The sequence below is a fragment of the Oncorhynchus gorbuscha genome, linkage group LG16 (assembly GCF_021184085.1).
Source record: "Oncorhynchus gorbuscha isolate QuinsamMale2020 ecotype Even-year linkage group LG16, OgorEven_v1.0, whole genome shotgun sequence".
NCBI classification, from domain to species: domain Eukaryota; kingdom Metazoa; phylum Chordata; class Actinopteri; order Salmoniformes; family Salmonidae; genus Oncorhynchus; species Oncorhynchus gorbuscha.
In genome coordinates this window covers 45738906-45763206 of record NC_060188.1, presented here as the reverse complement: position 1 = coordinate 45763206, position 24301 = coordinate 45738906, and the positions used below count along the sequence as shown (strand labels likewise).

General features: G+C 39.6%; 1 protein-coding gene across 4 annotated transcripts; it reads left to right on the top strand.

Moving 5' to 3' along the window:
- The first annotated feature begins 3967 nt into the window (after positions 1–3967).
- Positions 3968–23400, top strand: LOC124000502 (myelin protein zero-like protein 1). Of its 4 annotated transcripts, none has more exons than XM_046306899.1 (6): positions 3968–4364; positions 7352–7524; positions 8619–8832; positions 9321–9450; positions 12184–12415; positions 22225–23400. In XM_046306899.1, the coding sequence occupies exons 1-6, from the start codon at positions 4292–4294 to the stop codon at positions 22324–22326; spliced, it is 924 nt and encodes a 307-aa protein (XP_046162855.1). In that variant the 5' UTR covers positions 3968–4291; the 3' UTR covers positions 22327–23400. The 4 variants fall into 4 exon arrangements, with proteins under 4 accessions (XP_046162855.1, XP_046162854.1, XP_046162856.1 ...); XM_046306898.1 differs by having other exon boundaries at positions 12184–12427; XM_046306900.1 differs by having other exon boundaries at positions 3971–4364; positions 12307–12427.
- Positions 23401–24301: the final 901 nt, after the last annotated feature.

Here is a 24301-nt window from a genome sequence, read left to right as displayed (position 1 = left end):
TTGGAATACAAAAAATCGCAATACAAAAATCAACTTACATTGCTACATCAATCTTGTCTAACAAAACAAAACACATGTATTAACAAGAAAATACTCAAACATACAAAAAATATCAATAAAATAATTTTAAAATGTTACAAAATTGTGCAATTGTATTCACTCTGAAAAAAAATCGTATTATAATGATTCAGGAAGATGTTATTCTTGTTGTTATTCACTAGGGTTAATGTTTTAATAAGATAATTAAATTAAATCAGAAAAATTTGTAATTTTGGTATAGAATTTTGGAATTTTAGTTTGTGTATGAAGTATTTGGCAACAAGAATAAAACAATTAACAATCATTTCAGTGGTCTTGTTATCATTGCAATAGTAATATATTATATATTTAATGTCAAAAACATAGGCAGTGTTCATAATGGTAAATAAGTATTTTGCAAGGTTTTCCCAAAATTCTGACACAAATTTACATTCAAAGAACAAGTGAGACAGATTCTCACCTTCTTTTTCACAGAAAACGCAGATATCATCAATAGCCACACATTTGGATACCGTATAATTACATGGATATATCTAATGTACAATTTTGAAGTGCACTTCCTTGACTTTGTTTGGTATACAGTATTTGTAAGGCCTTTAACCATGCATTTTTCCAGACAATGTCAGGAATAAGCATGCTCCATAAAAACGTTCCTCTCGGTGTAAGTTGGTTTTGTGAATGAAGAATTTGTCTTATATATTTATTACAACAAGATCTCGCAAGTAAGCCCATGCCTTCTAATCTGAGTTCTGGATAAACTTTGTGATCATTTCCCAAAAATATAATTTCCCACTTATTTCACAAGTGTAGTTAGACCACTGGGATTGGCTTTGATCACAGAAATAAACTCTCTGAAAGGTATTGGAAACTCTTTCAACTTTATAAATTGTTCATATGTGAGAATATTACCCTTGTTGTCGAAAATATCCATAACAAAGTCAATATTCCTCTCATGCCAGCTGGTGTAGAACAATGACATTCCTTACAGTTATGTCTGAATTATTCCACAAATTATTCCACACAAATTGTGCAGGAAACATATGTTCCAGGCCATTAAAGCTTGTTGGTGAAACCTAGCCAATTTAGCAGGTAATCTTTCAGGAATATAATTACATTTCAGTAAAAATTGAAGACCTCCCAATTTATTAAACACATTATTTGGAATGAAATTCCATATTGAATCAGTATTGATCAAACATTTTTTCAACCAGTTTATCTTGAAAGTGTTATTTATGTCAACAAATTCCAACACTTCTAGACCGCCTTCAGCTCTTTTGTTAGATAGGACAGATTATTTTAGTTTGTGAGACTTATTTTTCCAGATGATGTCAAGAAAGGTCTTATTAATCTCTTTACAAGTAGCTGGAGTTACACAGGACGATAATGAGGGATACACAAAACGAGACAGTCCCTCTGCCTTGGTCAGAAGTACTCTCCCAAGTATAGAAAGATATCTTAGTAGCCAATTATTAAATATATTTTTAGTTCTCTTAATTTTAGGAGAGAAATTCAAATGTGGTCTGACTAAGTGTTTTTTTGACAGATGAATTCCTAAATATTTAACACAGTCCTTTACAGGAATATTTTCTATTTCTTCATCATCAGAGTCAAATAAACATAAGATTTCACATTTAGAAACATTCAGCATTAATCCTGATTCAATTGAAAATGCAGTTATAGCATTAAAGGGCATGTGTGACCTGGTCTTTGTCTCTTAAGAAAAGAGTAGTATCATCAGCCAGTTGGGAGATTTTGATTTCTTTGTTAAAAATGGCTAAGCCATACACATGTGCATTATTCAGAATATCTGGAGATAGAAGTTACACAACCAAAATGAATCAAAATGGCGAAATTGGGCATCCCTGTCGTACACTTCTGTTGATACTGAATCTTTTGGAAGTATTAAGGTTTAGTAGCACAGAACTGTTTATCTTTGTAAAACATGCAAATTACTTTAATAAAATTTCACCAAACCCCAAAAAGTTTAAGAGACCTAAAGAGAAATGAATGTTCAATTGTGTCAAAGGCTTTACCAAAGTCCAAAAATAGGACAACCGCATCTGAGTCAATTGCAACTGAATAATCGAGTGTCCAAGACTAAACGAATGTCAGAGTTTATGTGACGACCCTTCATAAATCCTGTTTGAGTCTCATTTATAATGGTATCTATTCCTTTCTTTAAAATGTTGGCATAAACCAGAACAATCAATTTGTAATTAACATTTTAAAAAGTAATTGGTCTCCAATTGTCAATGAGAGAAGGGTCTTTATCGGGAATCAATGAAATGAGGCCATATTTCATAGTGAAGACCATTTCCCCATTTTTAATGCAATCTTGAAACATATTGAAAATCGGGTGTTCTTGTAACTCCCAAAACTGTCTATAGAATTTAACTGACAGGCCATCAGGGCCAGGTGATTTCCCTTTTTTCATTGAATTCAGCGCCTCTCTAATTTCTTCAATTGACACAGGTGAATCGCAAACTGAGTGGAAATCATCCTCAATTACAGGGACATAATTCTGAATGTGGCAAATGTAGGTTTCACAACGATCTTCCTGAAATTGATAGCTGTAAAGGTTTTCATAAAATTAATTGACAAATGATGATATTGTGTAATGGGATCTTTGCATAAAACATCGTTAATTTTGAGTGCAGTTATAGATTTTATTTTGTAGTTTTTATTTTCAAGTGCAAAATTGTAACTAGTGTTTCTTTCCCCCTCTTCAATCCATTTTGCTCTTGACCTTACAAAGGCGCCCTTTGCCAGATCCGTGTAAAGTTGTTCTAATTGTAGTTGTAAAGACTTGAACACAGACTCCTCTTCTTCAGATAAATTATCTTTCTTTAGAAAACTGTCAAGCGTGCTCATCATCTCCTTTTCTCTAAGTTTCTTTAATTGCATCAGTTCTTTGGCGCATTTAATGGCTACCACTCGGACTTTATATTTGAACAATTCCAATCTAATATATGCCATTTAGCGGACGCTTTTATCCAAAGCGACTTACAGTCATGTGTGCATACATTCTACGTATGGGTGGTCCCGGGGATCGAACCCACTACCCTGGCGTTACAAGCGCCATGCTCTACCAACTGAGCTACAGAAGGACCATACTTCCCTGACCCAAGTCTTTTCTTGCAAAAATATATTTAACTAATGATTTGATGTTTTCAATGAGAGTAGTATCTTTAAGAAGTGTGTTGTTTAATTTCCAATATCATCGAGTACCTTTTGATTATTTAGTAGCTAGTAAATTCAGGGAAATCAAGTGATGATCAGAAAAGGGGAGCCAACTGATAATCTACATCTATAACAAATTGTAACAAAAAAGGGGGGAAATTAGCAATACATCTATTCTAGATTTACGTGACATAGTTGTTGGTCCAGGTATAACCCTTAGCATCCGGATTGAAATAACGCCAGGCATCCTCAACACAGAGATCCTTGCGTACACTACACTACTAATGATAATGTTACTATTTTGAGGGTTTTGACTCGTTCTAGGTGGAAAACGATCAGCAGATGCATCAGGTGTTTCATCAAAATCCCCTGAAATAATTAGAAAACCCTCTGAGTATTTGTTTGCTTAAATCTTGTACTTTCCTGGTAAATTGGGTAAAAAGGGTCTTATTAGGAGCATGTGAATTATGTCCGTAAGGAATGATTTTTAATTGGACCACCCTTGTCCGTAAGTTCGTCACTCGTTTATCCCAAGCTTCTATCCTAAATAATGCCGTAGATTCACCGTTTTTGACAGAAAAAAATGGGATTTACAGCAAAACAGTGAAGCAAAATGGAAGGTGCGAACCTGTAAGTGACAATAGCGCTAAAACCCACGACTAACCACGATATGTGATATATTGTGGAATAACCTTCTATATGAACATCAAAAGCTGCTTTTCCTTGCTGACCAGCAGAGGTCCCTAATGGTCATTGTGTTAAAAACTCTTGAGTAATGAGCTGTTTTTCCAGCACAATTTGGTGAAAGCCCAAAAGGCTTCAGAAGTCCTTGGTTTCCACATCATTAGGCGTTAGCTTTCTGGTTCTGTTGCTCGTTGATACTTGTATTGGTTGGCTCTGGTCTTGAGAGCGGCACGCAGCCTGGGAGACCGTGCCGCCAGTCAAGCGCTGTTTAGGGCTTGAACGCCCCAAGAACATTGCTTACAGGAAGAGGGTGCAGTGGATGAGCAGCTGGACGCTGGTTAACGTTAGACCTAAAAACAGGGAGGGCAATATTGATACATTCTAAATTATGGAGTTAAGACGGACAAACCCAGCGTGCAATTGTGTTTTACTATGTGGAATAACCTTATGTCTTATTTTCGGTAAGTACTGCTCTAGCTAAGCTGATAACAATATGATCGCAATAGTTGATGGCTAGCTTGTGAGCTAGCCAGTACAGTAGTTTGCATGCTAGATAATTGCTAACATAATATGCTTTAGTTAGCTGGCTACTGTACCTAGCTAAACGACGATACTAGTTGGCTTTAGTTAGTAACGTTAGTGCGTGACTTGGTACGATAGTCGTATTTCTAATTAAGGCATGTGATGCAGATCGTAACTAGAGTACTTGCCAGTTGGTTAGATTCCTAAATGATGGGGTCTGATTAGCTTAACTTGTTTGCTAGGTAATGTAACTAGTTGGCACAAAACCAAAGAATATCTCAAGATACGCGAGTGTGCCCCTTGTGACACTTGACACATGTTGTTGACTTAATGACCTCTAAATATTTCTGAATCTATTGTTTTGGCGTGATAACTAAGAATTTACCAACGAATTGGCTAAATATGACGGATTCAAATTACAGCAAGTTAAAAAAGATTTTAACTTAGTTCATGTCATTTTTGGCTACGATATTCATAACTATGATAGTTCATTTGTTTATTTTTCAATGGGGGGATTTTTTTTATTTTATAGTGGGCAGAACACGCAAGGAGGTGGGCAAAGCCATGCACGAACCAGCGAGATCCTATTGGCGCATTCTAACATGCATTTGCATATTTCTGTCAGGGAGCATGTGTGCATGTGCAATAACTACATTTCACACTTGAACTCCTTGTAAACAAACACGACTCCAACACCATTAAGTTTGCTGACAACACAACAGATCACAGACAACGATGAGACAGCCAATAGGGAGGAGGTCAGACCTGGCAGTGTGGTGCCAGGACAACAACTTCTCTCAATGTGAGCAAAACAAAGGAGCTGATCGTGGACTATAGGAAAAGGAGGGCCGAACAGGCCCACATTAACATCGACAGCAGTGAAGTGGAGCGGGTTGAGAGTTTCAACTTCCTTGGTGTCCACATCACCAACAAACTATCATGGTCCAAACACACCAAGAAAGTTGTGAAGAAGGTACGACAACACCTTTCCCCCTCAGGAGCCTGAAAAGATTTGGCATGGGTCCCCAGATCCTCAAAAAGTTCTACAGCTGCACCATCGAGAGCATCCTGACCGGTTGCATCACTGCCTGTTATGGCAACTGCGCTGCATCTGACCGTAAGGTGCTACAGAGGGTAGTGCGTACAGCCCAGTACATCACTGGGGCCAAGCTTCCTGACATCCATATACTAGGCGGTGTCAGAGGAAGGCCCAAAAAATTGTCAGAAAATTGTTTCCTTGCCACGATACTAATGACTATTGCAATACTGGTATCGCCCGTCCCTAATTGACATCAGGCTTTCTTTCGATGAGAAAATCTGCAGAATGTTGGCCCAATTCCATATCGCTCCATACTCGGCCACTGGCTTCCTCTCCTCGCCATATTTGGTGGGTAGTGGAAATTCCAACTGGATGCTTTAGATTTATACATCCGGTGAAACATCTGGCTTTTTTTTCATTTTTTTTTCAAATGTCATGGTTATTTTAATGCATCATTTGTTGTCTACTGCACTTTTGAGATGCCATATCATATCACTTCCAATGGATTTGGTTTCTATGTGTGTTGTTTGGGTTGTTTGGGTTGAAATTCAAAGGCTTGCAGGGAAAGTGTCCAGCTGTTTTATTATTGCATTCTGCACTGTCAGCATGTTTTTGTCACTGCATGCCTTCCTCTCTCACCTGGCTCTCTCTAACTGGAGAAGATGTCAAATATGTACAGAAATCTGTTGAACAACTCGCTGTATAGGCTTTAAGCTATGAAAAACTAGTAAACACAGATTAGTGTTGTCACAATAGCAGTATAGCGATACCAGATTTTCTTTGGCAAAAACCCAGAAGTAGACTTAACTCTGGTCCTTTTAAAACCTACTCTTGTAAAATATTGTGTGCTGTAGCTTGCAAAATAAACAAATATGACTCTGGGTGACGACAAGGCAGTTTTTGATTATTTTATTTTTTATAAACATTAGGACTGTTTCACTTCATGTTTTGTTTCCTTTGCTTCCTTACTTCCTAGTATCGCGATACTGGTATCAAAACAACACTAACACAGATTGTTGTAAGAACACAGAAGCGAATGTCTTTATGTCCTCTTTACCCAATAGCTGGAAATGACTCATGCCCAGTGCCTTTTAGAATCCGAGAGTGGAAGACTTACACTTTCGTCTCTTACATTTTTGGCTCAACATTTCCAAACAGTACCATTACAAGTCAGAATGTTGAATAAACTTCATTTTATTTTACCTGTTGTCTGCTGATTTTGTCTTTGTTGGAGGTCATCTGAGACAAAAAGTCCACAGGGAAGTGTTATTAGCCCGACTTTCAGTATGCTGGTCTGTATATGGTTCTGTCGGTTTGTATTTTCAATACTGGCGCAATTTGCACACGACGTAAACACTTGCAAAGTATGTTAACAATGGCTGAGAGAAACCAACCCACTGATCGAACGTTGCTGACTTTGAATTTGCAGTGAGATGCAGGTACTTCCAGCTGAATGTGAGGAAACGTGCTTCGGTCGACAACGTTTGGCTATTGTTTACATATTGTGCATCGCGTGCAATGCTTCAGGAGATTGAAAATACAAGCCGACTGAGCCATATACAGACCAGCACCCCAAAAAGTCAGGTTAATAATACTTTCTTGTGGACATTTTATCTTCAGTTACTACTGTCAAAATGACCAACAGCACGGACAACCGGTGAAGTGATTTTTAACAATTTTATTCAACATTCTGGTTTGAGACTCGTGACTACTTTCAGACTGAATATACATGGGGTAACCAAGGTAACAGTTTGCTGTATTAGGCAAACTTAGGCCAAGCAGCTATAAAGCATCAAAGCTTAAGTGCCTAAAGAGTCCCAATCCCTCCAAGCTTCTCAACGCTGAATACATTAAGCAAGAAATTGAATGTTGGTTCTTTATCAACAGGTATAAATCGAACATTCGCTATAGAGTTGTACGCCCCGGCGGAAGTGCTGGTTGAGAATGGCACCACGGGGATCCTCAAGTGTTCCTTCAAGTCCAGGGAAGTGATCAGCAGTGCAGCCACAGTCATCTGGTCGTTTTGCCCGGCGGGATCCGATGCCGGAAGCGCTGTTTCCGTGAGTCCTTTTCTTTTTCTGAGGTCCATGAAACTCCCAAGAGCTTCCTCTCAGATCGTCCACCAATGGGTGTTCTAGCACAACATGTTTCCTGCTATTATTTAGGCCCACTGCCACAGAAAAGAGTGAGGCAGTTTGCGTGTGTGTTTGTGACTGGTCCAATGAAAGGAAAGGAGCCTGAGGAGGGTTGTGTTATGTTCTAGGCCACTTCTTCCTGACCATCTGTGTCCTTCCCTTTCTTGTTTCTCCAAACGTAAGCATTGAATTCAGTGCTCCTTCCCTCCTCTGGTTCAGGTCAATATGTATATAGATTTTTGTTTCCTCTTTCAAAAAAATATATTGCGTGGCCAAATGAACATGACCCACAACTCATTGAGTGAGGCAGTAACTTTGATCTGTTTATGTGGAAAGTATGTTCAGCCTGACAGAGTAGTTTCTGAAGGTTAATTAACATTTGCAATGCTGGGATTTGAATGGAAATGGCAGGAACAAGTGTAACTAGTCCCCCTATTCCCATTTCCCTCCCCTAGAGATCTAGCTAGCTGGCTCATCTTGCCCATAATGCTGTGCTTGTATCCGGCCTCGTAACAGAGTGCAGTTGGAGAGGGAGTCACCAACACCCACACTAATGCGAACGGCTATTTGTCCACTCAACTTTTAAACAAAATGACTATTAAGGATATTTGTCTGTCATGTAAATGCTAAGCAAATTGCCCATCAGTTTGGTACAGTAGCAGATACGAACATAACACACAGTATCAGGGGAAGCTTAGCTGTTTCTTGGCAAAAGTGCCCAGTCATGTAGGTAAGCCATAAGCATCCCAACGGTTAAACCTGTTTGCTTGTCTTTCCCATTTCCTGTTATGAGTCCTTAGTCATTGGCTATGTCTCAAATGGCAACCTATTCCCTATATAGCCTAGTGTATTGATTTTGTCCAGAGCCCCATGGGCATACTCAGAAGAAGTGCACTATAAAGGGAATAGGGTGTCATATGGGACGCTAACATTGTGTAAATCTTGCGCAATCTATTTCTCTTCAGTCATTCTTATATATAAAAAAAAATCTATCTTTTTATTTTATTTGTTTTTTTTAGATTTTCTATTACACTTCTGCAAACCACTACCCAGGGAGTGTGGCTCAATTCAAAGACAGGGTGAAATGGGCGGGAGACCTGAACAAAAAAGATGCCTCAGTCCATTTAATTGAGGCGCAGTTCAACGACAATGGCACCTACTCATGTGCCGTGATTAACCCGCCTGACATATCTGGCACTGCCGCTCAGACACAGCTCAAGGTCGTCATCAAAGGTAAACTTGCAAATAGATTCACAACAGTACAGCAAAACTCAATTCACTTTTAAATAGGACCTGATCAATGTCTCTCACGTTGAAGGATGACGTGGAATAAAACAGCCAGAAAATACATTTCACCAAACAAACCAACTGAGCGATTAATCATATATTACTAACCAGGGACTGAGAAACACACGTACAAGAGATTCACAATTTTAACACTAACACTGATTTTTAACGTCTCAAACATTGAACTGGTAGTATAGGGCCCTATAAAATTGGTATTATTTGTTTTTCCAAAATCAGTTTTTTTTTTTCTCCCAAATTCCATTTTCACTGATGCATTATGTTAATGTATTATGATAGACTTCAATACATTTAATTGATTCCTTACTAAGTTCAATTAAAAAAATGTGTAGGGTCCTAGTAGTATTTGCACAGCTGTGACTTTGTAACGTAATTGTTATGTTGTATGATGATGCTTACGTTGTCTTGTTTTGCAGAGTCTCTCCCTCAAGACAACACGGCCGTCGTAGTGGCCGCCGTGTGTGGCGCCGTCATTGGGCTTATCCTCATCTCTGTGGTTACCTGCCTGATCATCAAGAGGCATCAAACCACCCATGAATATGAAGGGTAAGGCATTCTCCCTTGTATTACCATCAAGGTAGTAGATGGCTTTAATAGTACTTGAATAACTTTACTTTGGTCAGTATCAATCATTGCACCTGACCGTCAGTATTTTAGGAGGTATCTAAAAATGAAATAATATGAAATATTTGATCAAACAGATGAAATCACACAGAGGACTCTTATCCTGGTGATCTACACTGAGAATACCAAACATTAGGAATACCTTTCTCATATTGAGTTGCACCCTTTCTTTTTACCTCAGAACAGCCTCAATTCGTCAGGGCATGGACTCTACATGGTGTCAAAGGCATTCCACAGGGATGCTGGCCCATGTTAAAGGAACTTAATCTCTCCAGAAATTATGCATCAGATGTTCATAGTTGTCTTTTTTTCTGGAAGCGGCCCTTGCATTGAATGGAGGTCTACTTTCAAACTGATGTTTTAATGGCCTGTTGGGTTCTGGGGCATTCCATGAATATCTCTTCTCTCTACTTCCCAGTACACGCACGTTCTTAGTCAGCAGACCTTAACTCCGCTGTATGGGATATGGGGGTTGGGTTATGGTAGATTGTCGCTTGTGTCCTCTCTTGGAATAATATAGTAACATGTTTGATTAAAAATGTTTGTGTCCGACATAACCTTAAATGAAAACTAATTCGAAGGACGCGGCTGGATGAGAGATATGAGTAGAGGACGTCACGCCAGTTCTGACTAGATGTTTAGACGCTTCTCTCTTTTCTCTCTGCATCACATGATTGGTGTCAAGGTTTTTTCATGACTTAGGCCTAATATAAAGCATTAGTTGACGCACCTCCAAATCAGTAGGGCAAGTGCTGACTAACGGAATCGTAAACTTAGCGAAAGTCGTAGACTAAGACGGACTCCTGATGATTTAATGCAGGAATGGGCATTTGGCGGCAGCTCCCCTTTCCCCCCCCAACTCAGTAGGGGTCTCCGCTTAATGTTGAGAGTTAGAATAGTAGGTGCAAGTTCAAAATTTGATTGTGCATCAGCAGTTTTCTCATGCCAGGCACTTGCAGTCACTCTATTAGCCCATGTCAGCTTATATTTTTAAGATTGGTAAATTTGTCTTGCCAGCTATCTAAACTTGTAGTAATCATGGTCAAATTACTGAAGGGGGACCACATTTTTGATTTTGTTAGTCACTCTCACAACATATTAAAAACTGCAAACATTGCTCTCCGCCCTATGACAAAATCAGTATAATTGCTTGAAATTAATTATACAATTGCAAAATCTTCCCTCAGCCCCATGGTAAAATGTGTAGAATTTCAACAAACTTGCTTTAAAACGGCAATATTTTCTCTACGCCCCATGGCAAAATGTATAGAATTGCAATACTGCCCCCAAAATGCTAGGGGCAGCTCTGACTGCAAGCATGGATGTGGGTACACAGACCCGCAAGCAACTACGGCTCCTCATAAGTTCAGATTTTGTGGCCCCCAATGCCATCAAAGTTGGCCCTCCCTAATTGTAATGGGTATTAAACACCAATGTCTGCAACTTTATTTTTTCCTTAAATTATCTTGGCTAAAATCATTTTGTTTGGGTGGATATCACATTAAATTAAAATAGATAATTTTTTTAACACTGCGATTAAAACTGCATTGACTCAATTCGGGACTTTTTAAAAATAATTAGCCTATCATCCAATCCACCATAATTATTGACAACTATGTAGAAAGACGAGAGAGAGCATGTCTGTCAGTGCCCACAGTGAAGGATAAAAAGCGCATCGTTAAGCTTGGCTTGTCATCTAACGTTCATGTTGTCTGCCACTCACATGTCACTCATCGACTACTAACCACTAATCCCTCCCTCTTCTGTCTCACTGTGATATGTTTCCTCTAACATACCTTCTGAACGACATGCATATGTTCAAGTCTCACAAAAAACTAAATGCTAACAGTTTCAAGATGACCTTTTAGTCACTTACCTTACAGGAGCAATTAGGGTTAAGTGCCTTGCTCAAGGGCACAACTACAGATTTTTCAACTTGTCGGCTCAGGGGTTCGATCCAGCAACCTTTCGGTTACAGGACCAACGCTCTAATCGCTAGACTACCTGCCACCTCAGATTAATTTCTGGAATCATTTTTTAAATGTATAAATTATATTTTATGTATTTTAAATCAAATGTACATAGTTTATCCTACTCTAAGACGCTTAATACATCCCCTGGTTAGATGTGCGCTGAGAGATCTTGTAGAGTGAACAAACTGATCCTATTATTCAAAATGGAGGATATGGGGTTGTGTCTCAATTGGCACCCTATTTTCTATATTGTGTGCACTACTATTGACCAGGGCCTATAGGGCTCTTGTCAAACAGTGCACTATTTAGGGCATATGGTGCCATTTGGGACATATACATGGTCTGTGTGTTTCTTTTAGAGTGCCATGTTTGCTCTTCAGTGTTTAGTGGACGACTGATTGACATTGGTATGTACACATCTGAATGTACACACAAATAATCTCTCAAGTTGGTGACCAGTTGATCAGTTATTGTCTTCCATAGGATGAACGACAACCTTTATTTGAATTTGCTCCTGGTGCCCATACAAATGCTTTGTTAAACTTCCAGTACATTGTCTGTACCCAATGCCTGTCACTCCTGCAAACCTCTCCTCCCAACCACTAGGAGCAGTCATTTAAAAATGTGCCACATAATCCATGCAGAATTTGCCCATTTCTTATTTGCATTTTTGTCCCGTAAGTCTTCTCCTGTGTGTGTCTGTGTCTATCTTTCCATGTCGCCTATTTCTCTGTGCGCCAACGCTTCCTGAACTGCACAAAACAAACCTCTGGTTTGCAAACCCCTCACCCGGCGCAAAAACTAGCTGCACGTCAGTGGAGAGTGTGAGCTCCCACGCCACACGCCCGGGGGGGAAGAAACCAGAGTCCAGCTTGGAGGGCTCCAGGTGTAGCAGCCACTCCACCCCGGTCCAGGTAGGAGCTACAGTGAGTGACAAACCAACCATCCACACCCACTGTCGCCCAGGGGACACTTACAGGGTGGAGAGGGATCCTCTAACTAACTAACTAACTAGAGCTGAGATGCACTATATTTGACATGTTTTGTAATTTAGCCGACACGCTTATCCAGAGCAACTTACAGTTAGTGCATTCATCTTAAGATGGTTAGGTGGGACAACCACATATTACAGGCATAGTAAGTTTCGTAAGAGCTTGGACTAGGAGCTGGTCTCCCGTAGGGGTGGGAATGCCAAGAGACCAGAGGTTGCAGTACGGAGTGCTCAGGTTGGGGTGTAGGGTTTGAGCATAGCCTGAATGTAGGGAGAGGCAGTTCCTCTTGCTGCTCCGTAGGCAAGCACCATGGTCTTGTAGTTGATGCAAGCTTTGACTGGCAGCCAGTGGAGTGTGCGGAGGAGTGGGGTGACATTGGAGTACTTAAGAAGGTTGAAAACGCTGCAGTGGCAGGTGTTTGATGGCACTAGCGTGGAGCCCAGCCAACAGCAAATTTCAGTAGTCCAGATGGAAGATGACAAGTGCCTGGATTAGAACCTGCACCGCTTCTTGTTTTTAGGTAAGGTCGAAGGCAGCAGATAGACCTAGGAGGATGAGAACAGAGGAAAGAGTCGGCTTTGGCAGTGCAGAGAGCCTCTGCGACACAGAGAAGAGCAGTCTGTTGAGTGATCCGTCTTGATGTCTGACTGGTTTGGGTCAAGAAGATCGCTCGCTAAAGTGTTTTAGAAAGAAGGGATACAGGTCTATAGTTCTTGACGTCAGATGAGTCGAGTGTTGGTTTCATGAGAAGGAAAGTGACTCGGGCCATTTTGATGTCAGAGGGAATGCAGCCAGTGGCCCGAGATGAGTTGATGAGGAATGGGAGAAGGTCTCCAGAGATCGTCTGGAGGAGGGAATGCAGCCAGTGGCCCGGGATGAGTTGATGAGGAATGGGAGAAGGTCTCCAGAGATCGTCTGGAGGAGGGAATGGGGTCGAGCGGGCAGGTTGTCTGTCTGGCAGCCAAACCTTGCTAATCGCAGGATTTCATCTGCACTACAGCATTACCCTCACCCAGATCTATTTGTGCTCTTGCCAACTCTATTATCATCATTGACAAGCCAACATTTGACTACTACAGCATAGGGTTTCAAGCTGATCTCCTTGATGGCTTCTTTAGTTTTTCATACATCTGATTTCAGACCTGGAAAACCAGGGTCGTATTAAATACAGGAACATTGTAACAAAATGTTGAAAATTCTATCTACTGAACACAACCCAGATGGACACACTCCCTAACCAATCACAGGTATTAATACACTCAACTGTAATTTGTCATTTGTTTTCAGACCTCAGAAAGTAGTCTAATGTCGAGATGAGTCCATGTCCCAGGCCATGTGTTTTATAGATCCAGCTACAGTGGCAAGAAAAAGTATGTGAACCCTTTGGAAATACCTGGATTTCTGCATAAATTGGTCATCACATTTGATCTGATCTTCATCTAGGTCACAATGTTTGTCTATTGTTGTGACTTAGATGAAGATCAGATAACTTGTTTACTTTATGCAGAAATCCAGGTAATTCCATAGGGTTCACATACATTTTCTTGCCACTGTATATGCCTCAAACTAAAATCAATGGAAAATATAAGCACCATTTTGCATTGCTTGTCTTTCCCATTCATTTGGGGTTGACACGTAGATGGATTTACACAACAATTGGCATTGGATGTGGACTAGAGTGATATGGACATAATATAATCACAGTATTTTATTTTTATGTTGACAGTATGACTATAAAAGTTATACGTTTTGCTTTATGAGTGTGTTACCCTAGGGTGGCAGCACATACATTCTAAGTTAATTTAAGGGGTCTTTATCCAGTCTGATTGTTTTATATAGTTCAGTTCAACTTAAAACAATGAATACATTTCTGCATTTCCTGCACTCATTTGAGATAATTTATGATGCCACGTAGGGCTGCAGGATACGGGCAACCAATCTAGACCTTATTTTTAACCAAATATTGCAATTGCGATTTGACTTCCGATTTAGAGCAAAACACTTGAGTGAACATTGAATGTTTTCTCTTAGCTACTTCATGTAGCTAACATACTTACGTATTCCTCTTTGATTTAGAAATCACTGTTGCACAAACAACATGCAGGTTCTACACCATTACTGGTACTATCGGGCTGTATAGCTAGTTATGTTTACTCTGAATCTACATTTATTAGCTAGGTAGCCAGCTAACTAGCGATTTTAGTATTAGCGGCTAACACGATTTAGGCCCAACTTGCTAAGAAAAGACAAACCAAGCCTTTTGCAGATGTAAGAAACACAAACGTATAATTATAGAACGCTAGTGGATTTATATTAAGAAGCAAAGTGAAAACAGCATCGTCATCAACATTGCTGCTTGTGCTGCATTTACCATGCAGACTGAACCCATGCAGACTGCGTGGAATGTGTCATGGAGATATACAGTGGGGCAAAAAAGTATTTAGTCAGCCACCAATTGTGCAAGTTCTCCCACTTAAGATGAGAGGCCTGTAATTTTCATCATAGGTACACTTCAACTATGACAGACAAAATCCAGACAATCACATTGTAGGATTTTTAATGAATTTATTTGCAAATTATGGTGGAAAATAAGAATTTGGTCACCTACAAACAAGCAAGATTTCTGGCTCTCACAGACCTGTAACTTCTTCTATAAGAGGCTCCTCTGTCCTCCACTCGTTACCTGTATTAATGGCACCTGTTTGAACTTGTTATCAGTATAAAAGACACCTGTCCACAACCTCAAACTCTACTATGGCCAAGACCAAATAGCTGTCAAAGGACACCAGAAACAAAATTGTAGACCTGCACCAGGCTGGGAAGACTGAATCTGCAATAGGTAAGCAGCTTGGTTTGAAGAAATCAACTGTGGGAGCAATTATTAGGAAATGGAAGACATACAAGACCACTGATAATCTCCCTCGATCTGGGGCTCCACGCAAGATCTCACCCCGTGGGGTCAAAATTATCACAAGATCGGTGAGCAAAAATCCCGGAACCACACGGGGGGACCTAGTGAATGACCTGCAGAGAGCTGGGACCAAAGTAACAAAGCCTACCACCAGTAACACACTACACCGCCAGGGACTCAAATCCTGCAGTGCCAGACGTGTCCCCCTGCTTAAGCCAGTACATGTCCAGGCCCGTCTGAAGTTTGCTAGAGAGCATTTGGATGATCCAGAAGAAGATTGGGAGAATGTCATTTGGACAGATGAAACCAAAATATAACTTTTTGGTAAAAACTCAACTCATTGTGTTTGGAGGACAAAGAATGCTGAGTTGCATCCAAAGAACACCATACCTACTGTGAAGCATGGGGGTGGAATCATCATGCTTTGGGGCTGTTTTTCTGCAAAGGGACCAGGACGACTGTACTGTGTAAAGGAAAGAATGAATGGGGCTATGTATCGTGAGATTTTGAGTGAATCTCCTTTCATCAGCAAGAGCATTGAAGATGAAACGTGGCTGGGTCTTTCAGCATGACAATGATCACAAACACACCGCCTGGGCAACGAAGGGGTGGCTTTGAAAGAAGCATTTCAAGGTCCTGGAGTGGCCTAGCCAGTCTCCAGATCTCAACCCCATAGAACATCTTTGGAGGGAGTTGAAAGTCCGTGTTGCCCAGCAACAGCCCCAAAACATCACTGCTCTAGAGGAGATTTGCATGGAGGAATGGGCCAAAATACCAGCAACAATGTGTGAAAACCTTGTGAAGACTTACAGAAAACGTTTGACCTCTGTCATTGCCAACAAAGGGTATATAACAAAGTATTGAAATAAACTTTTGTTATTGACCAAATACTTATTTTCCACCATAATTTGCAAATAAATTCATTAAAAATCCTACAATGTGATTTTCTGGATTTCTTTTCTCATTTTGTCTTTCATAGTTGCAGTGTACCTATGATCAAAATTACAGGCCTCTCTCATCTTTTTAAGTGGGAGAACTTGCACAATTGGTGGCTGGCTAAATACTTTTTTGCCCCACTGTAGCAGAGAGAGATGACTCAAGTAGCAGTGTAAACTATAAAAATGGACGTTGCACACAGTCTATCACATTTAACAAACCAAACATTCAAATACCGTTATAGAAGGTACAGTAAAAACCCAAACCGGTCCGTTGCATCAATACCGGTGTATATAGTAAAATACGGTATACTGCCCAGCCCTAATTTGGATTTATCTTGAAGTTGGATTACTTTTAAGGTCTGAAAACATTTGAAAGCTTTGATTTTGAAGTGTAATGTCCCTTTAAGTCTAAGATGGAGGCCTGTAGACATTGCAGCCTTTAAGTAGTGTAGGTGAATACCCCTTCACTACAGACTGACTTCAGTGGTCACTGAGCCTGGAGCAGGCTTTTGTTCTATCCCAGCAGTAACCCACCTGATCCAAATAGTCATCAATTATTATTGAATTGATGAGGTGCTTTGGTGCTGGATTGATACAAAGGCCCACACATCAAATCAAATCAAATGTTATTTGTCACATACACATGGTTAGCAGATGTTAATGCGAGTGTAGCGAAATGCTTGTAGCTTTCCAGTACTATGATTGGTGATTAACAAGATACAATACTTGTTAATGTACTATGAGACCTCTCATTTAGGTTAAACTCGAAATGCTTATGTCAACAACAGCAGGCCGGAGTGTCACGGCATATTCTTTTTGCGAAGCTGCTGTTGCTGACATAAGCATGCATAAATGTTCATTTAGTGCCTATGAAGGTGTTATGCATTGCTTATGAACGTTCATAGGAGTCCTCTGATTTAAACTGATATTGAAGGATTATGGGGAAAAAATTACCTTGTGCTTTGTGTCTCTCTGAGAGGCGTTTGTTTACGGTCAACTTTGCCAGTCGACTTGTTTCGTTTGCTGATCTTGTGAGGGACGTCATGAGAGGCGCATCTCCCTTATTACATTAAGAGACGTGTCGGGGCAGATCTGTGGTGGCTACATTCCTGTGTACTGTACTGTACTTTTCAGTTGTTTGTGTGTTGTTTCCTCACCATCTACAGTGCCTTCAGAAAGTATTCACACCCCTTGACTTTGTCCACATTTAGTTGTTACAGCCTGAATTGAAAATGGATTAAATTGAGATTTTTTTTGTCACTGGCCTACACACAATACCCCATAAATTCGAAGTGGAATTATGTTTTCAGAAATGTAGACAATTGTTATTTTTATGTAAAGCTGAAATGTTCAACCCTTTTGTTATGGCAAGCCTAAATAACTTCAGGAGTTAAAATTAGCTTAACAAGTCAAATAATAAGTTGCATGGACTCACTCTTTGTGCAATAATAGTGTTTAACATTTTTGAAAGACCTCATCTCTGTACCCCACACATACAATTGTCTGTAAGGTCCATCAGTCGAGCAGTGAATTTCAAACACACGTTCAACCACAAAGTCCAGGGAGGTTTTCAAACGCTTCGCAAAGGACACCTATTGGTAGATGGGTAAAAATGAAAAAAGCAGACATTGAAATTCCCCTTGAGCATGGTGAAGTTATTAATAACATTTTGCATGGTGTATCAATACACCCATTCATTACAAAGATACAGGTGTCCTTCCTAACTCAGTTGCAGGAGAGGAAGGAAACAACTCAGGGATTTCACCATGAGGTCAATGGTGATATTAAAGCAGTTACAGAGTTTAATGGCTGTGATAGGATAACTGAGAATGGATCAACAACATTATAGTTACTCCACAATACTAACCTAAATGAGTTAGTGAAAAGAACGAAGCCTGTACAGAATTTAATATTCCAAAACTTGCATCCTGTTTGCAACAAGGCACTAAAGTAATACTTTTAAAAATGTAGCAAAGCAATTCACTTTTTGATGTGAATACAATGTGTTTGGGGCATATACAAAATAAATATTACTGAGTACCACTGTACATATTTTCAAGTGTAGTGGTGGCTGCATCATGTTTTGGTTATGCTTGTGTAGTGACATGACTGCTATTAATCTGATTTATGTATCGAATCAACTAATTCTGTTTTAATTGTTGCTCGATTTTAAAAATACTTGTGTAAAATGTACTCATAAGGACTAGGGCACCACGGAAGAAGTTGTTTAACGAGTTATAATCTTGAGTTTAATTCGGAAGATAAATCAGTTATTTATTGATAAGTCACTTATTAATCAGTACCTCATATCAGTCTCATTCTGAACGTCGCAGACCTCTTGAATCCGCAAGAACACCAGCCTTTTGTGATTATCCAGTACAAATGTATTTACTTACTAATTAATGAAATAATAACACAGAATACACATACAAAGGTCCGTAGTGGACTGACAAGATGACTGCTTATTACACAGAGGGATGGAGAAAGGGACATTTATCGTGGATACATTTCTATAACTATTCTCACATTAATCATATGCCTTGCACACGAACAACCACCTGCTTGGTAAGAAAGTAACAAATGTATTCATGTGGTGAATGCCTTCTTTCGTCTATCTCGGTCAGAACCAAGCCCTGTCGGAAGGATGTGGGCTCTCCCATGGGTGTAAGGCTCTGATTGTCCATCAGAGGTCACAATGTCCTTAGTTGTCTGTTGCTTTAATGATTCACCAGTGATTGTCTGAGGTGAGCTTCTTTCTGCTTTTCTTCCTCGGGTAGATAGTCAAAGTTCTAAGACCACTTTTACATGCACAGATTAAGGCTGTCAAATGTTTTGGTCTTTATCTTCACCTCGTGTGGAGAGTTAAAGTTCTAACCATTTTCAGCCTGGCTACACATTTTCTGGATTTAGAGTTTCAACCATTTCAACATTTAGCTCATGCTTCACTTCTGCTGGTCCATTAATCCTTAGCGAGTCCTTTTGAGCACTCTGGTCGAAAAGGGTGGTTCCATCACACTGACATGCTCTTCTGACCTCATTCGGGGCGTGGCTTAGTTTTCATGTCCGTTGCACATTAACCTCTCTGGGATCGTTCGGGACGTGAGCATCCCACCTCGCCAACAGCCAGTGAAATTGCAGGGCGCCAAATTCAAATAACAGAAATCTCATAATTAAAATTCCTCAAACATATTATACACCATTTTAAAGATAAACTTCTTGTTAATCCAGCCACAGTGTCCGATTTCAAAAAGGCTTTACGGCAAAAGCACACCATGCGATTTATGTTAGGTCTGCGCCTAGCCACAGAAAACCATACAGCCATTTTCCAAAGAAGGAGAGGTGTCACAAAAGTCAGAAATAGCGTTAAAATGAATCACTAACCTTTGATCTTCACCGGATGGCACTCCCAGGAGTTCATGTTAGACAATAAATGTGTGTTTTGTTCGATAAAGTATATCTTTATGTCCAAAAACCTCATTTGAAATTGGCGCGTTATGTTCAGAAATGCATTGTCTCAAACAAACATCTGGGGGAAATTGCAGAGCGCCACATCAAATTACAGAAATACTCATCATAAACATTGATGAAAGATACAAGTGTTACACATAGGATTAAATATAAACTTCTTGTTAATCCATCCGCTGCGTCCGATTTTCAAAAAAGATTTACGGCGAAACCACACCATGCGATTTATGTTAGGTCTGCGCCTAGCCACAGAAAACCATACAGCCATTTTCCAACCAAAGAGAGGTGTCACAAAAGTCAGAAATAGCGTTAATCACTTACCTTTGATCTTCATCTGATGGCACTCCCAGGTCTCCATGTTATACAATAAATGTTTGTTTTGTTCGATAAAGTTCATCTTTATGTTCAAATACCACCTTTTTTGTTTGCTCGTTTAGTCCAGTAATCCAAATGCACAAACGAAAAGTAAAAAAAAGCTCCATTAAAGTTCATAGAAACATGTCAAACGATGTATATAATCAATCTTTAGGATGTTTTTATCATAAATATTCAATAATGTTTCAACCGGACAATACTGTTTTCATTAGAAAGGGAATGAACCTCGCGCAAGACTAAACTAATGTCTTTCAGCTTGACCACTTGTTGAAACAGCTCTTATTCTCTCCCCTTTCACAATAGAAGCCTGAAACAACTTCTAAAGACTGACATCTACTGGAAGCGTTAGGAAGTGCAATCTGACCCCACAGACACAGGATATTGGATAGGCAATCACTTCAACTACAATCCTCAGATTTCCCACTTCCTGGTTGGATTTTTCTTAGGTTTTGCCTGCCATATGAGTTCTGATATACTCAGACATTATTTTAACAGTTTTTCTATCCAAATCTTCCAATTATATGCATATCCTAGCTTCTGGCCTGATTAACAAGCAATTTACTATGGGCATGCATTTCATCCAAACTTCCCAATGCTGCCCACTATCCCAATGAAGTTAACTATGATCTCGTTAGAAAACTAAAATCACATTCCTATCTTAACAAAAAATAGTTGAATTGTTCTTGATATTTCCTACACAATGTAAAGGATGTAAACCTGACTCTTCAAGTTACAGTAATTTAGTTTATACAGTTTTTAATAGCATCACAAAATAAGCAATATGACATGATTATTCTTTAGATCCTCACTGACCATTCGTAGCTTAGAAATATTGTTTCAAAGTTCACTCTTTGGTCGTTAGAGTTTTTGGGTAGCAAAATGTCTTTGTAACAAAGACATTCCAATCTTGATACTAGAGACCAAAAGGAGTTGTCTGCTGCATACAATTTATGATTGGCGTGAGGTGTCATAAAACGGGCCCAGCCCTCCTCTCCTATAAGAGAGAGGGGTCTGGCTATCTGTCAGCCATTTGCCAAGCTAATCTGAGGCCTTGGATCCTTGACCAGGAGAGTCATGACACTTGTAATCATTAAGGACCTGACAAGTTTTTTCATTTTTTTTTAAGTAAATGTAATGGAGCTAACCACAGGCAAAATTCTAAGAGGAAAACATGGTTCAGTCTGCATTCCACCAGACACTGGGAAACAAATTCACCTTTCAGCAGGACAATAACCTAAAACACAAGCTGAAATATACACTGGAATTGCTTACCAAGAAGACTGTGAATGTGGCAGAGTTACGGTTTTGACTTAAATTTGTGGCAATCTTTTTTTCCCATTTAACCTTTATTTAACTAGGCAAGTCAGTTAAAAACAAATTCTTATTTACAATGCCGGTCTACACCGGTGGGCCAATTGTGCTCCGCCCTATGGGACTTTCAATCATGTCCGGTTGTGATACAGCCTGGAATTGAACCAGGTTGTCTGTAGTGACGTCTTTAGCACTTGATGCAGTGCCTTAGCCCGCCGCACCACTCAGGAGCCACAGCTCTTAGATTTACCCAGGAAGACTCACAGTTGTAATCGCTGCAAAAGGTGCTTCTACAAAGTATTGACTCGGATGTGAATACTTATGTAATTGGTTTCACATTGCCATTATGGGGTCTTGTGTGTAGATGGGTGAGAATTTTGAATTCGGGCTCTAACGCAACAACATTTTGAATACTGTAAGTCAAGGGGTATGGTTATTTTCTGAAGGCACTGTATGTTTCCTCTGATTTTGTTTTTGTGTGTGTGATTCTTAGGTTAGTGCTCAGTGGGGGTTAGAAATTTCACCATTAAGATGACAAGAGCAGCCCAGGTGTAGTCCCGGGGAGGGGGTGGGTTATTTTGTGCTACAATCTGGCGTTGTTACAGGCTTCCATCTGCAGTCGGCCATTTGAACTTAACAGCTGAACCAGTCTGACATGTTTTTTACTAACACAGCCTTCCCCCCTCCCCTTTTCCTGATCTCCCCATCCATCCATATGCTCATCACAACAGGGACCGGTGATATACGCCCAGTTGGATCACACAGGCACCAAGAACCCCAACTCATTCCACAAGATGGAGCCAGTGGTCTACGCTGACATAAGGAAAAACTGAAGAGAACTGGAGACCAAAATGGACAGGCCACCATAGCTCGCTGCTTTGGGATGGGTGGGTGGGGGTTGTTTAAATACAAGGTTAGAATTTATGCTGTTTTGAAAGATTGTTTTTTTGTCATTAATTTGTCCTTTTGTCTGCTGAAAGCATTCATTGCATGTTCATGTGTGTGGTAAAACAGTTACGCTACCAAGGATTAATACAATAATACAACACCGAGATTAGAGAAGCACTGTCTTCAGAAAGTATTCATACCCCTTGATGTCCTCCACATTTTATTCTGTTACAGCCTGAATTCTAAATGGATATGTTTTTTTTGTTTTACCCAGCTACCCACAATACCACATGACAGTGAAAACATGTTTTGTTAGCAAATTTATTGAAAATGAAATACAGAAATTCTCAATTTACATAAGTATTCACACCCCTCTGTCAATACATGTTAGAATCACCTTTGGCAGTTATCACAGCTGTGAGTCGTTCTGGGTAAGCCTCTAAGAGCTTTGAATTGTACAGTATCTGCACATGTATTATTTAAAAATTCTTACATTTCTGTCAAGTTGGTTGTTGATCTTTGCTAGACAGCCATTTCTAAGTTTTACCATAGATTTCCAAGCCCATTTAAGTCCAAACTGCAACTAGACCAATCAGGAATATTCAATGTCGTCTTGGTAAGCAACTCGTGTATATTTGGCCTTGTTTTTAGGTTATTGTCCTACTGAAAAGTTAATTTGACTCCTAGTGTCTGTTGGAAAGCAGACTGAACCAGGATTTCCTCTAGGATTTGTGCCATTGCTTGGCTCTATTCCGTTTATCCCCCCCAAAACTCCCTAGTCCTTACCAATAACAAGCATGTTACCTGTAACATGATGCAGCCACCACCATGCGTGTTACTCAGTGATGTGTTGTCGGATTTGCCCCAAACATATCTCTTTGTATTCAGGCCATAGTTAATTTCTTTGCCACATGTTTTGAAGTTTTACTTTAGTGCTTTAAACAAAATGCATGTTTTTGAATATTTTTATTCTGTACAGGCTTCCTTCTTTTCACTCTGTCACTTAGGTTAGTATTGTGGACTAACTACAATGTTGTTGATCCATCCTCAGTTTTCTCCTATCACAGCCATTAACTGTTTTATAGTCACCATTGGACTCATGGTGAAATCCCTGAGCGGTTTCCTTCCTCTCTGGCAACAGAGTTAGGAAGGAAGTCCATGCAACTTATGTGTCTTGTTAAGCACATTTTACTCCTGAACTTATTTAGGCTTGCCACAACAAAGGGGTTGAGTAAACTCATTGTAAGAATTTATGACAACATAATTCCACATTGACATTGTGTGTAGGCCAATGACACAATCTCAATATAATATTTTTAAAATTCAGGCTGTGAATACTTTCTGAGGGCACTGTCCATTAACTGCATGTGTAGGAAGTGTAAAATACATAGGCTTTGGTTGTTATTTTGTTTTACAATCCAGGGACCATGATAACATGTTAACCATCAGCTCAGTCCCAACACATTGGATGTTAAATTGATGGTTTAGATATAGGATAACTGAAATGCATTGGTGTTTTGTCTGCAATCATGTTGCCTTCACAAAATTGTTACCTTGTAACATATTTAGATTAACTCCATATATCACGCCGGTATACAGCTGTGGAAAGCCTCATGGTGCATTACTTTGGTGTATTGTCCTATAGGTTGGCACATTGCATTGATATATCCATGACTAAAACCCTACCTGCCACTGGCCTAGAAACTGAACTGTTAAATGGAAACATAGACAATGACCATTTTTTTGACATTGCTTTTATTGAATAGATATTATACACTGTTTACATGTAATTTATTAATTAAGCACAACTAATTATGACAAAAACCCTGTTTGACATATTTTCGTTTTGACATCTGTTTTAGATTTCGTGATCATGTGAGACTGATAATATCATGTGCCAAATATCTTCCATTAACAACT